Source organism: Phyllobates terribilis, unplaced genomic scaffold, assembly GCF_046119375.1.
Source record: "Phyllobates terribilis strain yellow unplaced genomic scaffold, ASM4611937v1 Scaffold_9__5_contigs__length_417890890, whole genome shotgun sequence".
Lineage (NCBI taxonomy): Eukaryota > Metazoa > Chordata > Amphibia > Anura > Dendrobatidae > Phyllobates > Phyllobates terribilis.
The window spans coordinates 415,570,379-415,583,722 of NW_027362769.1; the positions used below are offsets into that span (position 1 = coordinate 415,570,379).

Sequence of the window (13,344 nt, forward strand, 5' to 3'; positions counted from 1 at the left end):
TATTCCTGACTTCTGATTGGTCGTCTTCCTTCCTCTCTGATGCTTTGTTGTTCCTGACTTCTGATTGGTCGTCTTCTCGTTGTGTAGATGGCACCGGGATGATCGGCCGCATCCTGTTCGCCTGGATGAAGGGGTAGGAGACTGTTGTGTAGATTACAAGCGGTAGCACTTAAGGGGGAATCTCTAAGTCCTTCTCTATTACAGGAGCCGCCTGGACTGTGACGCCAAGCGATGGAGGTAACGAGTGCTTATGTCTGTGATCCATCTCCATGCAGAGCCTCCTGACGTCGCACTGTACCCAGAGCCGTGGTCGCTGCTGCGTGCAGAGCCTCCTGACGTCGCACTGTACCCAGAGCCGTGGTCGCTGCTGCGTGCAGAGCCTCCTGACGTCGCACTGTACCCAGAGCCGTGGTCGCTGCTGCGTGCAGAGCCTCCTGACGTCGCACTGTACCCAGAGCCATGGTCGCTGCTGCGTGCAGAGCCTCCTGACGTCGCACAGTACCCAGAGACGTGGTCGTTGCTCCGTGCAGTGCCTCCTGACGTCACACTGTACCCAGATCCGTGTTCGTTGTTCCGTGCAGCGCCACCTGGCGTCACAGTGTACTCAGAGACGTGGTGTCACGCAAGGTGTAGGAAAGACTAAGTGCAACACGAAGGGAAGAGGGGAAGGGAGCCCATACACTAGGGAAAGGGCGAGTGGAGACCTCTTAGGCTGATCTGATCACCCTGTCTCCCCTAACATCCTTATATTGGTTCCTCACTAATCTCCGTACAGGAACCTAAACCCTGTAATTCCCTAGAGCTTGGCCCTGTATAGGGAAGGGGGGGTGAGCACTAGTCAGTCCCCACTAACAACTAAAGACAACAAGGGAGACAAACACGGGGGGAAAGTAACTTCACTTGAGCCGATTTCAGAAAGATAACACCAATGTCCTCCTAGGCACCAGAGAGGAAGTAAGCAGACTGCAGTAGTTCCAAGCCTTCACAGGGGAACATGTGAATATCACCGGCACCTCCCTGTAGCAAACAAAGTATTTAAACACTCAGGCCTGGATGTCAATTAGCAGGATGGAGGTAGCCGCTGGGTCCTAGAGTGAGACAGATCTAAGAAGGTGTCTGTAATGCCAAATGAAGAGATCTTCTGCAACCAACTGTAGGGTGACTGTCACATCTGAGACACCCGTGACACGTGGTCGCTGCTCCATGCAGAGCCTCCTGACGTCACACTGTACCCAGAGACGTGGCCGCTGCTCCGTGCAGAGCCTCCTGACGTCACACTGTACCCAGAGCCGTGTTCGCTTTTCTGTGCAGCGCCTCCTGGCGTCACAGTGTACCCAGAGACGTGTTCGCTGCTCCGTACAGAGCCTCCTGGCATCACAGTGTACCCAGAGACGTGGTCGCTGCTCCATGCAGAGCCTCCTGGCGTCACACTTTAACCAGAGACGTGGTGTCACGCAAGGTGTAGGAAAGACTAAGTGCAACACGAAGGGAAGAGGGGAAGGGAGCCCATACACTAGGGAAAGGGCGAGTGGAGACCTCTTAGGCTGATCTGATCACCCTGTCTCCCTTAAGTGAGACAGATCTAAGAAGGTGTCTGTAATGCCAAATGAAGAGATCTTCTGCAACCAACTGTAGGGTGACTGTCACATCTGACACACCCGTGACACGTGGTCGCTGCTCCATGCAGAGCCTCCTGACGTCACACTGTACCCAGAGACGTGGTCGCTGCTCCGTGCAGAGCCTCCTGCGTGGTATTGTGCAGCCTCACAGCTATTTTGGGGGGCTGTCTCATTTATATCTCTTATTTGCTGAATTCTTCAGGTGACTTTTTTATTCTTCAGACTTTTTGCCGATTTGTTAAATGACCTGGCGATCTTTATGGAGATCTTGGCTCCAGTCTTCCCATCATGCTTCACTCTTACTGTGTGCACTGCCGGAGTATGTAAGGTACGCCCCCTATAGGTCCGGTCTTCTGTTTTATCCTGTCCTCCCATCATGCTTCACTCTCCTGTGTGCAGTGCCGGAGTATGTAAGGTACGCCCCCTATAGGTCCGGTCTTCGGTCCTATCCTGTCCTCCCATCATGCTTCACTCTCCTGTGTGCAGTGCCGGAGTATGTAAGGTACGCCCCCTATAGGTCCGGTCTTCGGTCCTATCCTGTCCTCCCATCATGCTTCATTCTCCTGTGTTCAGTGCTGGAGTATATAAGGTACGCCCCCTATAGGTCTGGTCTTCGGTCCTATCCTGTCCTCCCATCATGCTTCACTCTCCTGTGTGCAGTGCCGGAGTATGTAAGGTACGCCCCCTATAGGTCCGGTCTTCTGTTTTATCCTGTCCTCCCATCATGCTTCACTCTCCTGTGTGCAGTGCCGGAGTATGTAAGGTACGCCCCCTATAGGTCTGGTCTTCTGTCCTATCCTGTCCTCCCATCATGCTTCACTCTCCTGTATTCAGTGCTGGAGTATGTAAGGTACGCCCCCTATAGGTCCGGTCTTCTGTCCTATCCTGTCCTTCCATCATGCTTCACTCTCCTGTGTGCAGTGCTGGAGTATGTAAGGTACGCCCCCTATAGGTCTGGTCTTCTGTCCTATCCTGTCCTCCCATCATGCTTCACTCTCCTGTGTGCAGTGCTTGTGTATATAAGGTACGCCCCCTATAGGTCTGGTCTTCTGTCCTATCCTGTCCTCCCATCATGCTTCACTCTCCTGTGTGCAGTGCTGGAGTATGTAAGGTATGCCCCCTATAGGTCTGGTCTTCTGTCCTATCCTGTCCTCCCATCATGCTTCACTCTCCTGTGTGCAGTGCTGGAGTATGTAAGGTATGCCCCCTATAGGTCCGGTCTTCTGTCCTATCCTGTCCTCTCATCATGCTTCACTCTCCTGTGTCCAGTGCTGGAGTATGTAAGGTACGCCCCCTATAGGTCCGGTCTTCTGTCCTATCCTGTCCTCCCATCATGCTTCACTCTCCTGTGTTCAGTGCTGGAGTATGTAAGGTACGCCCCCTATAGGTCCGGTCTTCTGTCCTATCCTGTCCTCTCATCATGCTTCACTCTCCTGTGTTCAGTGCTGGAGTATGTAAGGTACGCCCCCTATAGGTCTGGTCTTCTGTCCTATCCTGTCCTCCCATCATGCTTCACTCTCCTGTGTGCAGTGCTGGAGTATGTAAGGTACGCCCCCTATAGGTCCGGTCTTCTGTCCTATCCTGTCCTCTCATCATGCTTCACTCTCCTGTGTGCAGTGCTGGAGTATGTAAGGTACGCCCCCTATAGGTCTGGTCTTCTGTCCTATCCTGTCCTCCCATCATGCTTCACTCTCCTGTGTGCAGTGCTGGAGTATGTAAGGTACGCCCCCTATAGGTCTGGTCTTCTGTCCTATCCTGTCCTCCCATCATGCTTCACTCTCCTGTGTGCAGTGCTGGAGTATATAAGGTACGCCCCCTATAGGTCCGGTCTTCTGTCCTATCCTGTCCTCCCATCATGCTTCACTCTCCTGTGTGCAGTGCCGGAGTATGTAAGGTACGCCCCCTATAGGTCCGGTCTTCTGTCCTATCCTGTCCTCCCATCATGCTTCACTCTCCTGTGTGCAGTGCTGGAGTATGTAAGGTACGCCCCCTATAGGTCCGGTCTTCTGTCCTATCCTGTCCTCCCATCATGCTTCACTCTCCTGTGTGCAGTGCTGGAGTATGTAAGGTACGTCCCCTATAGGTCCGGTCTTCTGTCCTATCCTGTCCTCCCATCATGCTTCACTCTCCTGTGTGCAGTGCTGGAGTATGTAAGGTACGCCCCCTATAGGTCCGGTCTTCTGTCCTATCCTGTCCTCCCATCATGCTTCACTCTCCTGTATTCAGTGCTGGAGTATGTAAGGTACGCCCCCTATAGGTCCGGTCTTCTGTCCTATCCTGTCCTCTCATCATGCTTCACTCTCCTGTGTGCAGTGCAAGAGTATGTAAGGTACGCCCCCTATAGGTCCGGTCTTCTGTCCTATCCTGTCCTCCCATCATGCTTCACTCTCCTGTGTGCAGTGCTGGAGTATGTAAGGTATGCCCCCTATAGGTCTGGTCTTCTGTCCTATCCTGTCCTCCCATCATGCTTCACTCTCCTGTGTGCAGTGCTGGAGTATGTAAGGTACGCCCCCTATAGGTCCGGTCTTCTGTCCTATCCTGTCCTCCCATCATGCTTCACTCTCCTGTGTGCAGTGCTGGAGTATGTAAGGTACGTCCCCTATAGGTCCAGTCTTCTGTCCTATCCTGTCCTCCCATCATGCTTCACTCTCCTGTGTGCAGTGCTGGAGTATGTAAGGTACGCCCCCTATAGGTCCGGTCTTCTGTCCTATCCTGTCCTCCCATCATGCTTCACTCTCCTGTGTGCAGTGCTGGAGTATATAAGGTACGCCCCCTATAGGTCCGGTCTTCTGTCCTATCCTGTTCTCCCATCATGCTTCACTCTCCTGTGTGCAGTGCCCTGTTCTCCCATCATGCTTCACTCTCCTGTGTGCAGTGCTGGAGTATGTAAGGTACGCCCCCTATAGGTCCGGTCTTCTGTCCTATCCTGTTCTCCCATCATGCTTCACTCTCCTGTGTGCAGTGCCCTGTTCTCCCATCATGCTTCACTCTCCTGTGTGCAGTGCTGGAGTATGTAAGGTACGCCCCCTATAGGTCCGGTCTTCTGTCCTATCCTGTCCTCCCATCATGCTTCACTCTCCTGTATTCAGTGCTGGAGTATGTAAGGTACGCCCCCTATAGGTCCGGTCTTCTGTCCTATCCTGTCCTCCCATCATGCTTCACTCTCCTGTGTTAAGTGCTGGAGTATGTAAGGTACGCCCCCTATAGGTCTGGTCTTCTGTCCTATCCTGTCCTCCCATCATGCTTCACTCTCCTGTGTTCAGTGCTGGAGTATGTAAGGTACGCCCCCTATAGGTCCGGTCTTCTGTCATATCCTGTCCTCCCATCATGCTTCACTCTCCTGTGTGCAGTGCCGGAGTATGTAAGGTACGCCCCCTATAGGTCTGGTCTTCTGTCATATCCTGTCCTCCCATCATGCTTCACTCTCCTGTGTGCAGTGCTGGAATATGTAAGGTACGCCCCCTATAGGTCCGGTCTTCTGTCCTATCCTGTCCTCCCATCATGCTTCACTCTCCTGTGTTCAGTGCTGGAGTATGTAAGGTACGCCCCCTATAGGTCTGGTCTTCTGTCCTATCCTGTCCTCCCATCATGCTTCACTCTCCTGTGTGCAGTGCTGGAGTATGTAAGGTACGCCCCCTATAGGTCCGGTCTTCTGTCCTATCCTGTCCTCCCATCATGCTTCACTCTCCTGTGTTCAGTGCTGGAGTATGTAAGGTACGCCCCCTATAGGTCTGGTCTTCTGTCCTATCCTGTCCTCCCATCATGCTTCACTCTCCTGTGTTCAGTGCTGGAGTATGTAAGGTACGCCCCCTATAGGTCCGGTCTTCTGTCCTATCCTGTCCTCCCATCATGCTTCACTCTCCTGTGTTCAGTGCTGGAGTATGTAAGGTACGCCCCCTATAGGTCTGGTCTTCTGTCCTATCCTGTCCTCCCATCATGCTTCACTCTCCTGTGTTCAGTGCCGGAGTATGTAAGGTACGCCCCCTATAGGTCCGGTCTTCTGTCCTATCCTGTCCTCTCATCATGCTTCACTCTCCTGTGTGCAGTGCTGGAGTATGTAAGGTACGCCCCCTATAGGTCCGGTCTTCTGTCCTATCCTGTCCTCCCATCATGCTTCACTCTCCTGTGTGCAGTGCTGGAGTATGTAAGGTATGCCCCCTATAGGTCCGGTCTTCTGTCCTATCCTGTCCTCCCATCATGCTTCACTCTCCTGTGTGCAGTGCTGGAGTATGTAAGGTACGCCCCCTATAGGTCCGGTCTTCTGTTTTATCCTGTCCTCCCATCATGCTTCACTCTCCTGTGTGCAGTGCTGGAGTATGTAAGGTACGCCCCCTATAGGTCCGGTCTTCTGTCCTATCCTGTCCTCCCATCATGCTTCACTCTCCTGTGTGCAGTGCTGGAGTATGTAAGGTATGCCCCCTATAGGTCCGGTCTTCTGTCCTATCCTGTCCTCCCATCATGCTTCACTCTCCTGTGTGCAGTGCTGGAGTATGTAAGGTACGCCCCCTATAGGTCCGGTCTTCTGTTTTATCCTGTCCTCCCATCATGCTTCACTCTCCTGTGTGCAGTGCTGGAGTATGTAAGGTACGCCCCCTATAGGTCTGGTCTTCTGTCCTATCCTGTTCTCCCATCATGCTTCACTCTCCTGTGTGCAGTGCCCTGTTCTCCCATCATGCTTCACTCTCCTGTGTGCAGTGCTGGAGTATGTAAGGTACGCCCCCTATAGGTCCGGTCTTCTGTCCTATCCTGTCCTCCCATCATGCTTCACTCTCCTGTATTCAGTGCTGGAGTATGTAAGGTACGCCCCCTATAGGTCTGGTCTTCTGTCCTATCCTGTCCTCCCATCATGCTTCACTCTCCTGTGTTCAGTGCTGGAGTATGTAAGGTACGCCCCCTATAGGTCTGGTCTTCTGTCCTATCCTGTCCTCCCATCATGCTTCACTCTCCTGTGTTCAGTGCTGGAGTATGTAAGGTATGCCCCCTATAGGTCCGGTCTTCTGTCATATCCTGTCCTCCCATCATGCTTCACTCTCCTGTGTGCAGTGCCGGAGTATGTAAGGTACGCCCCCTATAGGTCTGGTCTTCTGTCATATCCTGTCCTCCCATCATGCTTCACTCTCCTGTGTGCAGTGCTGGAATATGTAAGGTACGCCCCCTATAGGTCCGGTCTTCTGTCCTATCCTGTCCTCCCATCATGCTTCACTCTCCTGTGTTCAGTGCTGGAGTATGTAAGGTACGCCCCCTATAGGTCCGGTCTTCTGTCCTATCCTGTCCTCCCATCATGCTTCACTCTCCTGTGTTCAGTGCTGGAGTATGTAAGGTACGCCCCCTATAGGTCCGGTCTTCTGTCATATCCTGTCCTCCCATCATGCTTCACTCTCCTGTGTTCAGTGCTGGAGTATGTAAGGTACGCCCCCTATAGGTCCGGTCTTCTGTCCTATCCTGTCCTCCCATCATGCTTCACTCTCCTGTGTTCAGTGCTGGAGTATGTAAGGTACGCCCCCTATAGGTCTGGTCTTCTGTCCTATCCTGTCCTCCCATCATGCTTCACTCTCCTGTGTGCAGTGCTGGAGTATGTAAGGTATGCCCCCTATAGGTCCGGTCTTCTGTCCTATCCTGTCCTCCCATCATGCTTCACTCTCCTGTGTTCAGTGCTGGAGTATATAAGGTACGCCCCCTATAGGTCCGGTCTTCTGTCCTATCCTGTCCTCCCATCATGCTTCACTCTCCTGTGTGCAGTGCTGGAGTATGTAAGGTATGCCCCCTATAGGTCCGGTCTTCTGTCCTATCCTGTCCTCCCATCATGCTTCACTCTCCTGTGTGCAGTGCTGGAGTATGTAAGGTACGCCCCCTATAGGTCTGGTCTTCTGTCCTATCCTGTCCTCCCATCATGCTTCACTCTCCTGTGTGCAGTGCTGCAGTATGTAAGGTACGCCCCCTATAGGTCTGGTCTTCGATCCTATCCTGTCCTCCCATCATGCTTCACTCTCCTGTGTTCAGTGCTGGAGTATGTAAGGTACGCCCCCTATAGGTCTGGTCTTCTATCCTATCCTGTCCTCCCATCATGCTTCACTCTCCTGTGTGCAGTGCCGGAGTATGTAAGGTATGCCCCCTATAGGTCTGGTCTTCTGTCCTATCCTGTCCTCCCATCATGCTTCACTCTCCTGTGTTCAGTGCTGGAGTATGTAACGTACGCCCCCTATAGGTCCGGTTTTCTGTCCTATCCTGTCCTCCCATCATGCTTCACTCTCCTGTGTGCAGTGCTAGAGTATGTAAGGTACGCCCCCTATAGGTCCGGTCTTCTGTCCTATCCTGTCCTCCCATCATGCTTCACTCTCCTGTGTGCAGTGCTAGAGTATGTAAGGTACGCCCCCTATAGGTCCGGTCTTCTGTCCTATCCTGTCCTCCCATCATGCTTCACTCTCCTGTGTGCAGTGCTAGAGTATGTAAGGTACGCCCCCTATAGGTCTGGTCTTCTGTCCTATCCTGTCCTCCCATCATGCTTCACTCTCCTGTGTGCAGTGCTGGAGTATGTAAGGTACGCCCCCTATAGGTCCGGTCTTCTGTCCTATCCTGTCCTCCCATCATGCTTCACTCTCCTGTGTGCAGTGCTAGAGTATGTAAGGTACGCCCCCTATAGGTCCGGTCTTCTGTCCTATCCTGTCCTCCCATCATGCTTCACTCTCCTGTGTGCAGTGCTAGAGTATGTAAGGTACGCCCCCTATAGGTCTGGTCTTCTGTCCTATCCTGTCCTCCCATCATGCTTCACTCTCCTGTGTGCAGTGCTGGAGTATGTAAGGTACGCCCCCTATAGGTCCGGTCTTCTGTCCTATCCTGTCCTCCCATCATGCTTCACTCTCCTGTGTGCAGTGCTAGAGTATGTAAGGTACGCCCCCTATAGGTCCGGTTTTCTGTCCTATCCTGTCCTCCCATCATGCTTCACTCTCCTGTGTGCAGTGCTAGAGTATGTAAGGTACGCCCCCTATAGGTCCGGTCTTCTGTCCTATCCTGTCCTCCCATCATGCTTCACTCTCCTGTGTGCAGTGCTGGAGTATGTAAGGTACGCCCCCTATAGGTCCGGTCTTCTGTCCTATCCTGTCCTCCCATCATGCTTCACTCTCCTGTGTTCAGTGCTGGAGTATGTAAGGTACGCCCCCTATAGGTCCGGTCTTCTGTCCTATCCTGTCCTCCCATCATGCTTCACTCTCCTGTGTGCAGTGCTGGAGTATGTAAGGTACGCCCCCTATAGGTCTGGTCTTCTGTCCTATCCTGTCCTCCCATCATGCTTCACTCTCCTGTATTCAGTGCTGGAGTATGTAAGGTACGTCCCCTATAGGTCCGGTCTTCTCTTTTATCCTGTCCTCCCATCATGCTTCACTCTCCTGTATTCAGTGCTGGAGTATGTAAGGTACGTCCCCTATAGGTCTGGTCTTCTGTCCTATCCTGTCCTCCCATCATGCTTCACTCTCCTGTATTCAGTGCTGGAGTATGTAAGGTACGCCCCCTATAGGTCCGGTCTTCTCTTTTATCCTGTCCTCCCATCATGCTTCACTCTCCTGTATTCAGTGCTGGAGTATGTAAGGTACGTCCCCTATAGGTCTGGTCTTCTGTCCTATCCTGTCCTCCCATCATGCTTCACTCTCCTGTGTGCAGTGCTGGAGTATGTAAGGTACGCCCCCTATAGGTCCGGTCTTCTGTCCTATCCTGTCCTCCCATCATGCTTCACTCTCCTGTGTTCAGTGCCGGAGTATGTAAGGTACGTCCCCTATAGGTCCGGTCTTCTGTCCTATCCTGTCCTCCCATCATGCTTCACTCTCCTGTGTGCAGTGCTGGAGTATGTAAGGTACGCCCCCTATAGGTCTGGTCTTCTGTCCTATCCTGTCCTCCCATCATGCTTCACTCTCCTGTGTTCAGTGCTGGAGTATATAAGGTACGCCCCCTATAGGTCCGGTCTTCTCTTTTATCCTGTCCTCCCATCATGCTTCACTCTCCTGTATTCAGTGCTGGAGTATGTAAGGTACGTCCCCTATAGGTCTGGTCTTCTGTCCTCCCATCATGCTTCACTCTCCTGTGTTCAGTGCCGGAGTATGTAAGGTACGTCCCCTATAGGTCCGGTCTTCTGTCCTATCCTGTCCTCCCATCATGCTTCACTCTCCTGTGTTCAGTGCTGGAGTATGTAAGGTACGCCCCCTATAGGTCTGGTCTTCTGTCCTATCCTGTCCTCCCATCATGCTTCACTCTCCTGTGTGCAGTGCTTGAGTATGTAAGGTACGCCCCCTATAGGTCCAGTCTTCTGTCCTATCCTGTCCTCCCATCATGCTTCACTCTCCTGTGTGCAGTGCTGGAGTATGTAAGGTACGCCCCCTATAGGTCTGGTCTTCTGTCCTATCCTGTCCTCCCATCATGCTTCACTCTCCTGTGTTCAGTGCCGGAGTATGTAAGGTACGTCCCCTATAGGTCCGGTCTTCTGTCCTATCCTGTCCTCCCATCATGCTTCACTCTCCTGTGTTCAGTGCTGGAGTATGTAAGGTACGCCCCCTATAGGTCCGGTCTTCTGTCCTATCCTGTCCTCCCATCATGCTTCACTCTCCTGTGTGCAGTGCTGGTGTATGTAAGGTACGCCCCCTAGAGGTCCGGTCTTCTGTTTTATCCTGTCCTCCCATCATGCTTCACTCTCCTGTGTGCAGTGCCGGAGTATGTAAGGTACGCCCCCTATAGGTCCGGTCTTCTCTCCTATCCTGTCCTCCCATCATGCTTCACTCTCCTGTGTGCAGTGCTGGAGTATGTAAGGTACGCCCCCTATAGGTCCGGTCTTCTGTCCTATCCTGTCCTCCCATCATGCTTCACTCTCCTGTGTGCAGTGCTTGAGTATGTAAGGTACGCCCCCTATAGGTCCAGTCTTCTGTCCTATCCTGTCCTCCCATCATGCTTCACTCTCCTGTGTGCAGTGCTGGAGTATGTAAGGTACGCCCCCTATAGGTCTGGTCTTCGGTCCTATCCTGTCCTCCCATCATGCTTCACTCTTCTGTGTTCAGTGCTGGAGTATGTAAGGTACGCCCCCTATAGGTCCAGTCTTCTGTCCTATCCTGTCCTCCCATCATGCTTCACTCTCCTGTGTGCAGTGCCGGAGTATGTAAGGTACGCCCCCTATAGGTCCGGTCTTCTGTCCTATCCTGTCCTCCCATCATGCTTCACTCTCCTGTGTGCAGTGCTGGAGTATGTAAGGTACGCCCCCTATAGGCCCGGTCTTCTGTTTTATCCTGTCCTCCCATCATGCTTCACTCTCCTGTGTGCAGTGCTGGAGTATGTAAGGTACGCCCCCTATAGGTCCAGTCTTCTGTCCTATCCTGTCCTCCCATCATGCTTCACTCTCCTGTGTGCAGTGCTGGAGTATGTAAGGTACGCCCCCTATAGGTCCGGTCTTCTGTCCTATCCTGTCCTCCCATCATGCTTCACTCTCCTGTGTGCAGTGCTGGAGTATGTAAGGTACGCCCCCTATAGGCCCGGTCTTCTGTTTTATCCTGTCCTCCCATCATGCTTCACTCTCCTGTGTGCAGTGCTGGAGTATGTAAGGTACGCCCCCTATAGGTCCAGTCTTCTGTCCTATCCTGTCCTCCCATCATGCTTCACTCTCCTGTGTGCAGTGCTGGAGTATGTAAGGTACGCCCCCTATAGGTCTGGTCTTCGGTCCTATCCTGTCCTCCCATCATGCTTCACTCTCCTGTGTGCAGTGCTGGAGTATGTAAGGTACTCCCCCTATAGGTCCAGTCTTCTGTCCTATCCTGTCCTCCCATCATGCTTCACTCTCCTGTGTGCAGTGCTGGAGTATGTAAGGTACGCCCCCTATAGGTCCGGTCTTCTGTCCTATCCTGTCCTCCCATCATGCTTCACTCTACTGTGTGCAGTGCTGGAGTATGTAAGGTACGCCCCCTATAGGTCTGGTCTTCTGTCCTATCCTGTCCTCCCATCATGCTTCACTCTCCTGTGTTCACTGATGGAGTATGTAAGGTACGCCCCCTATAGGTCCAGTCTTCTGTCCCATCCTGTCCTCCCATCATGCTTCACTCTCCTGTGTGCAGTGCTGGAGTATGTAAGGTACGCCCCCTATAGGTCCGGTCTTCTGTCCTATCCTGTCCTCCCATCATGCTTCACTCTCCTGTGTGCAGTGCTGGAGTATGTAAGGTACGCCCCCTATAGGTCCGGTCTTCTGTTTTATCCTGTCCTCCCATCATGCTTCACTCTCCTGTGTGCAGTGCTGGAGTATGTAAGGTACGCCCCCTATAGGTCCAGTCTTCTGTCCTATCCTGTCCTCCCATCATGCTTCACTCTCCTGTGTGCAGTGCTGGAGTATGTAAGGTACGCCCCCTATAGGTCTGGTCTTCTGTCCTATCCTGTCCTCCCATCATGCTTCACTCTCCTGTGTGCAGTGCTGGAGTATGTAAGGTACGCCCCCTATAGGTCCGGTCTTCTGTCCTATCCTGTCCTCCCATCATGCTTCACTCTCCTGTGTGCAGTGCTGGAGTATGTAAGGTACGCCCCCTATAGGTCTGGTCTTCTGTCCTATCCTGTCCTCCCATCATGCTTCACTCTCCTGTGTTCACTGATGGAGTATGTAAGGTACGCCCCCTATAGGTCCAGTCTTCTGTCCCATCCTGTCCTCCCATCATGCTTCACTCTCCTGTGTGCAGTGCTGGAGTATGTAAGGTACGCCCCCTATAGGTCCGGTCTTCTGTCCTATCCTGTCCTCCCATCATGCTTCACTCTCCTGTGTGCAGTGCTGGAGTATGTAAGGTACGCCCCCTATAGGTCCGGTCTTCTGTTTTATCCTGTCCTCCCATCATGCTTCACTCTCCTGTGTGCAGTGCTGGAGTATGTAAGGTACGCCCCCTATAGGTCCGGTCTTCTGTCCTATCCTGTCCTACCATCATGCTTCACTCTCCTATGTGCAGTGCCGGAGTATGTAAGGTACGCCCCCTATGGGTTCGGTCTTCTGTTCTATCCTGTCCTCCCATCATGCTTCACTCTCCTGTGTTCAGTGCCGGAGTATGTAAGGTACGTCCCCTATAGGTCCGGTCTTCTGTCCTATCCTGTCCTCCCATCATGCTTCACTCTCCTGTGTTCAGTGCTGGAGTATGTAAGGTACGCCCCCTATAGGTCCGGTCTTCTGTCCTATCCTGTCCTCCCATCATGCTTCACTCTCCTGTGTGCAGTGCTGGAGTATGTAAGGTACGCCCCCTATAGGTCCGGTCTTCTGTCCTATCCTGTCCTCCCATCATGCTTCACTCTCCTGTGTGCAGTGCTGGAGTATGTAAGGTACGCCCCCTATAGGTCCGGTCTTCTGTCCTATCCTGTCCTCCCATCATGCTTCACTCTCCTGTGTGCAGTGCTGGAGTATGTAAGGTACGCGCCCTATAGGTCCGGTCTTCTGTCCTATCCTGTCCTCCCATCATGCTTCACTCTCCTGTGTGCAGTGCCGGAGTATGTAAGGTACGCCCCCTATAGGTCCGGTCTTCTGTCCTATCCTGTCCTCCCATCATGCTTCACTCTCCTGTGTGCAGTGCTTGAGTATGTAAGGTACGCCCCCTATAGGTCCAGTCTTCTGTCCTATCCTGTCCTCCCATCATGCTTCACTCTCCTGTGTGCAGTGCTGGAGTATGTAAGGTACGCCCCCTATAGGTCTGGTCTTCGGTCCTATCCTGTCCTCCCATCATGCTTCACTCTCCTG

At 52.8% G+C, this 13,344-nt stretch overlaps 1 protein-coding gene across 3 annotated transcripts in view; it reads left to right on the forward strand.

Moving 5' to 3' along the window:
* Nucleotides 1-13,344, forward strand: part of RUSF1 (RUS family member 1) — a 161,256-nt gene that overhangs the window by 93,298 nt on the left and 54,614 nt on the right. For all 3 annotated transcript variants that reach the window (XM_073649061.1, XM_073649060.1, XM_073649062.1), the window contains 3 exons: nt 88-133; nt 205-237; nt 1,842-1,947. In XM_073649061.1, the coding sequence (XP_073505162.1) occupies nt 88-133; nt 205-237; nt 1,842-1,947 (185 nt within the window). The remainder of the gene's footprint in view (nt 1-87; nt 134-204; nt 238-1,841; nt 1,948-13,344) is intronic.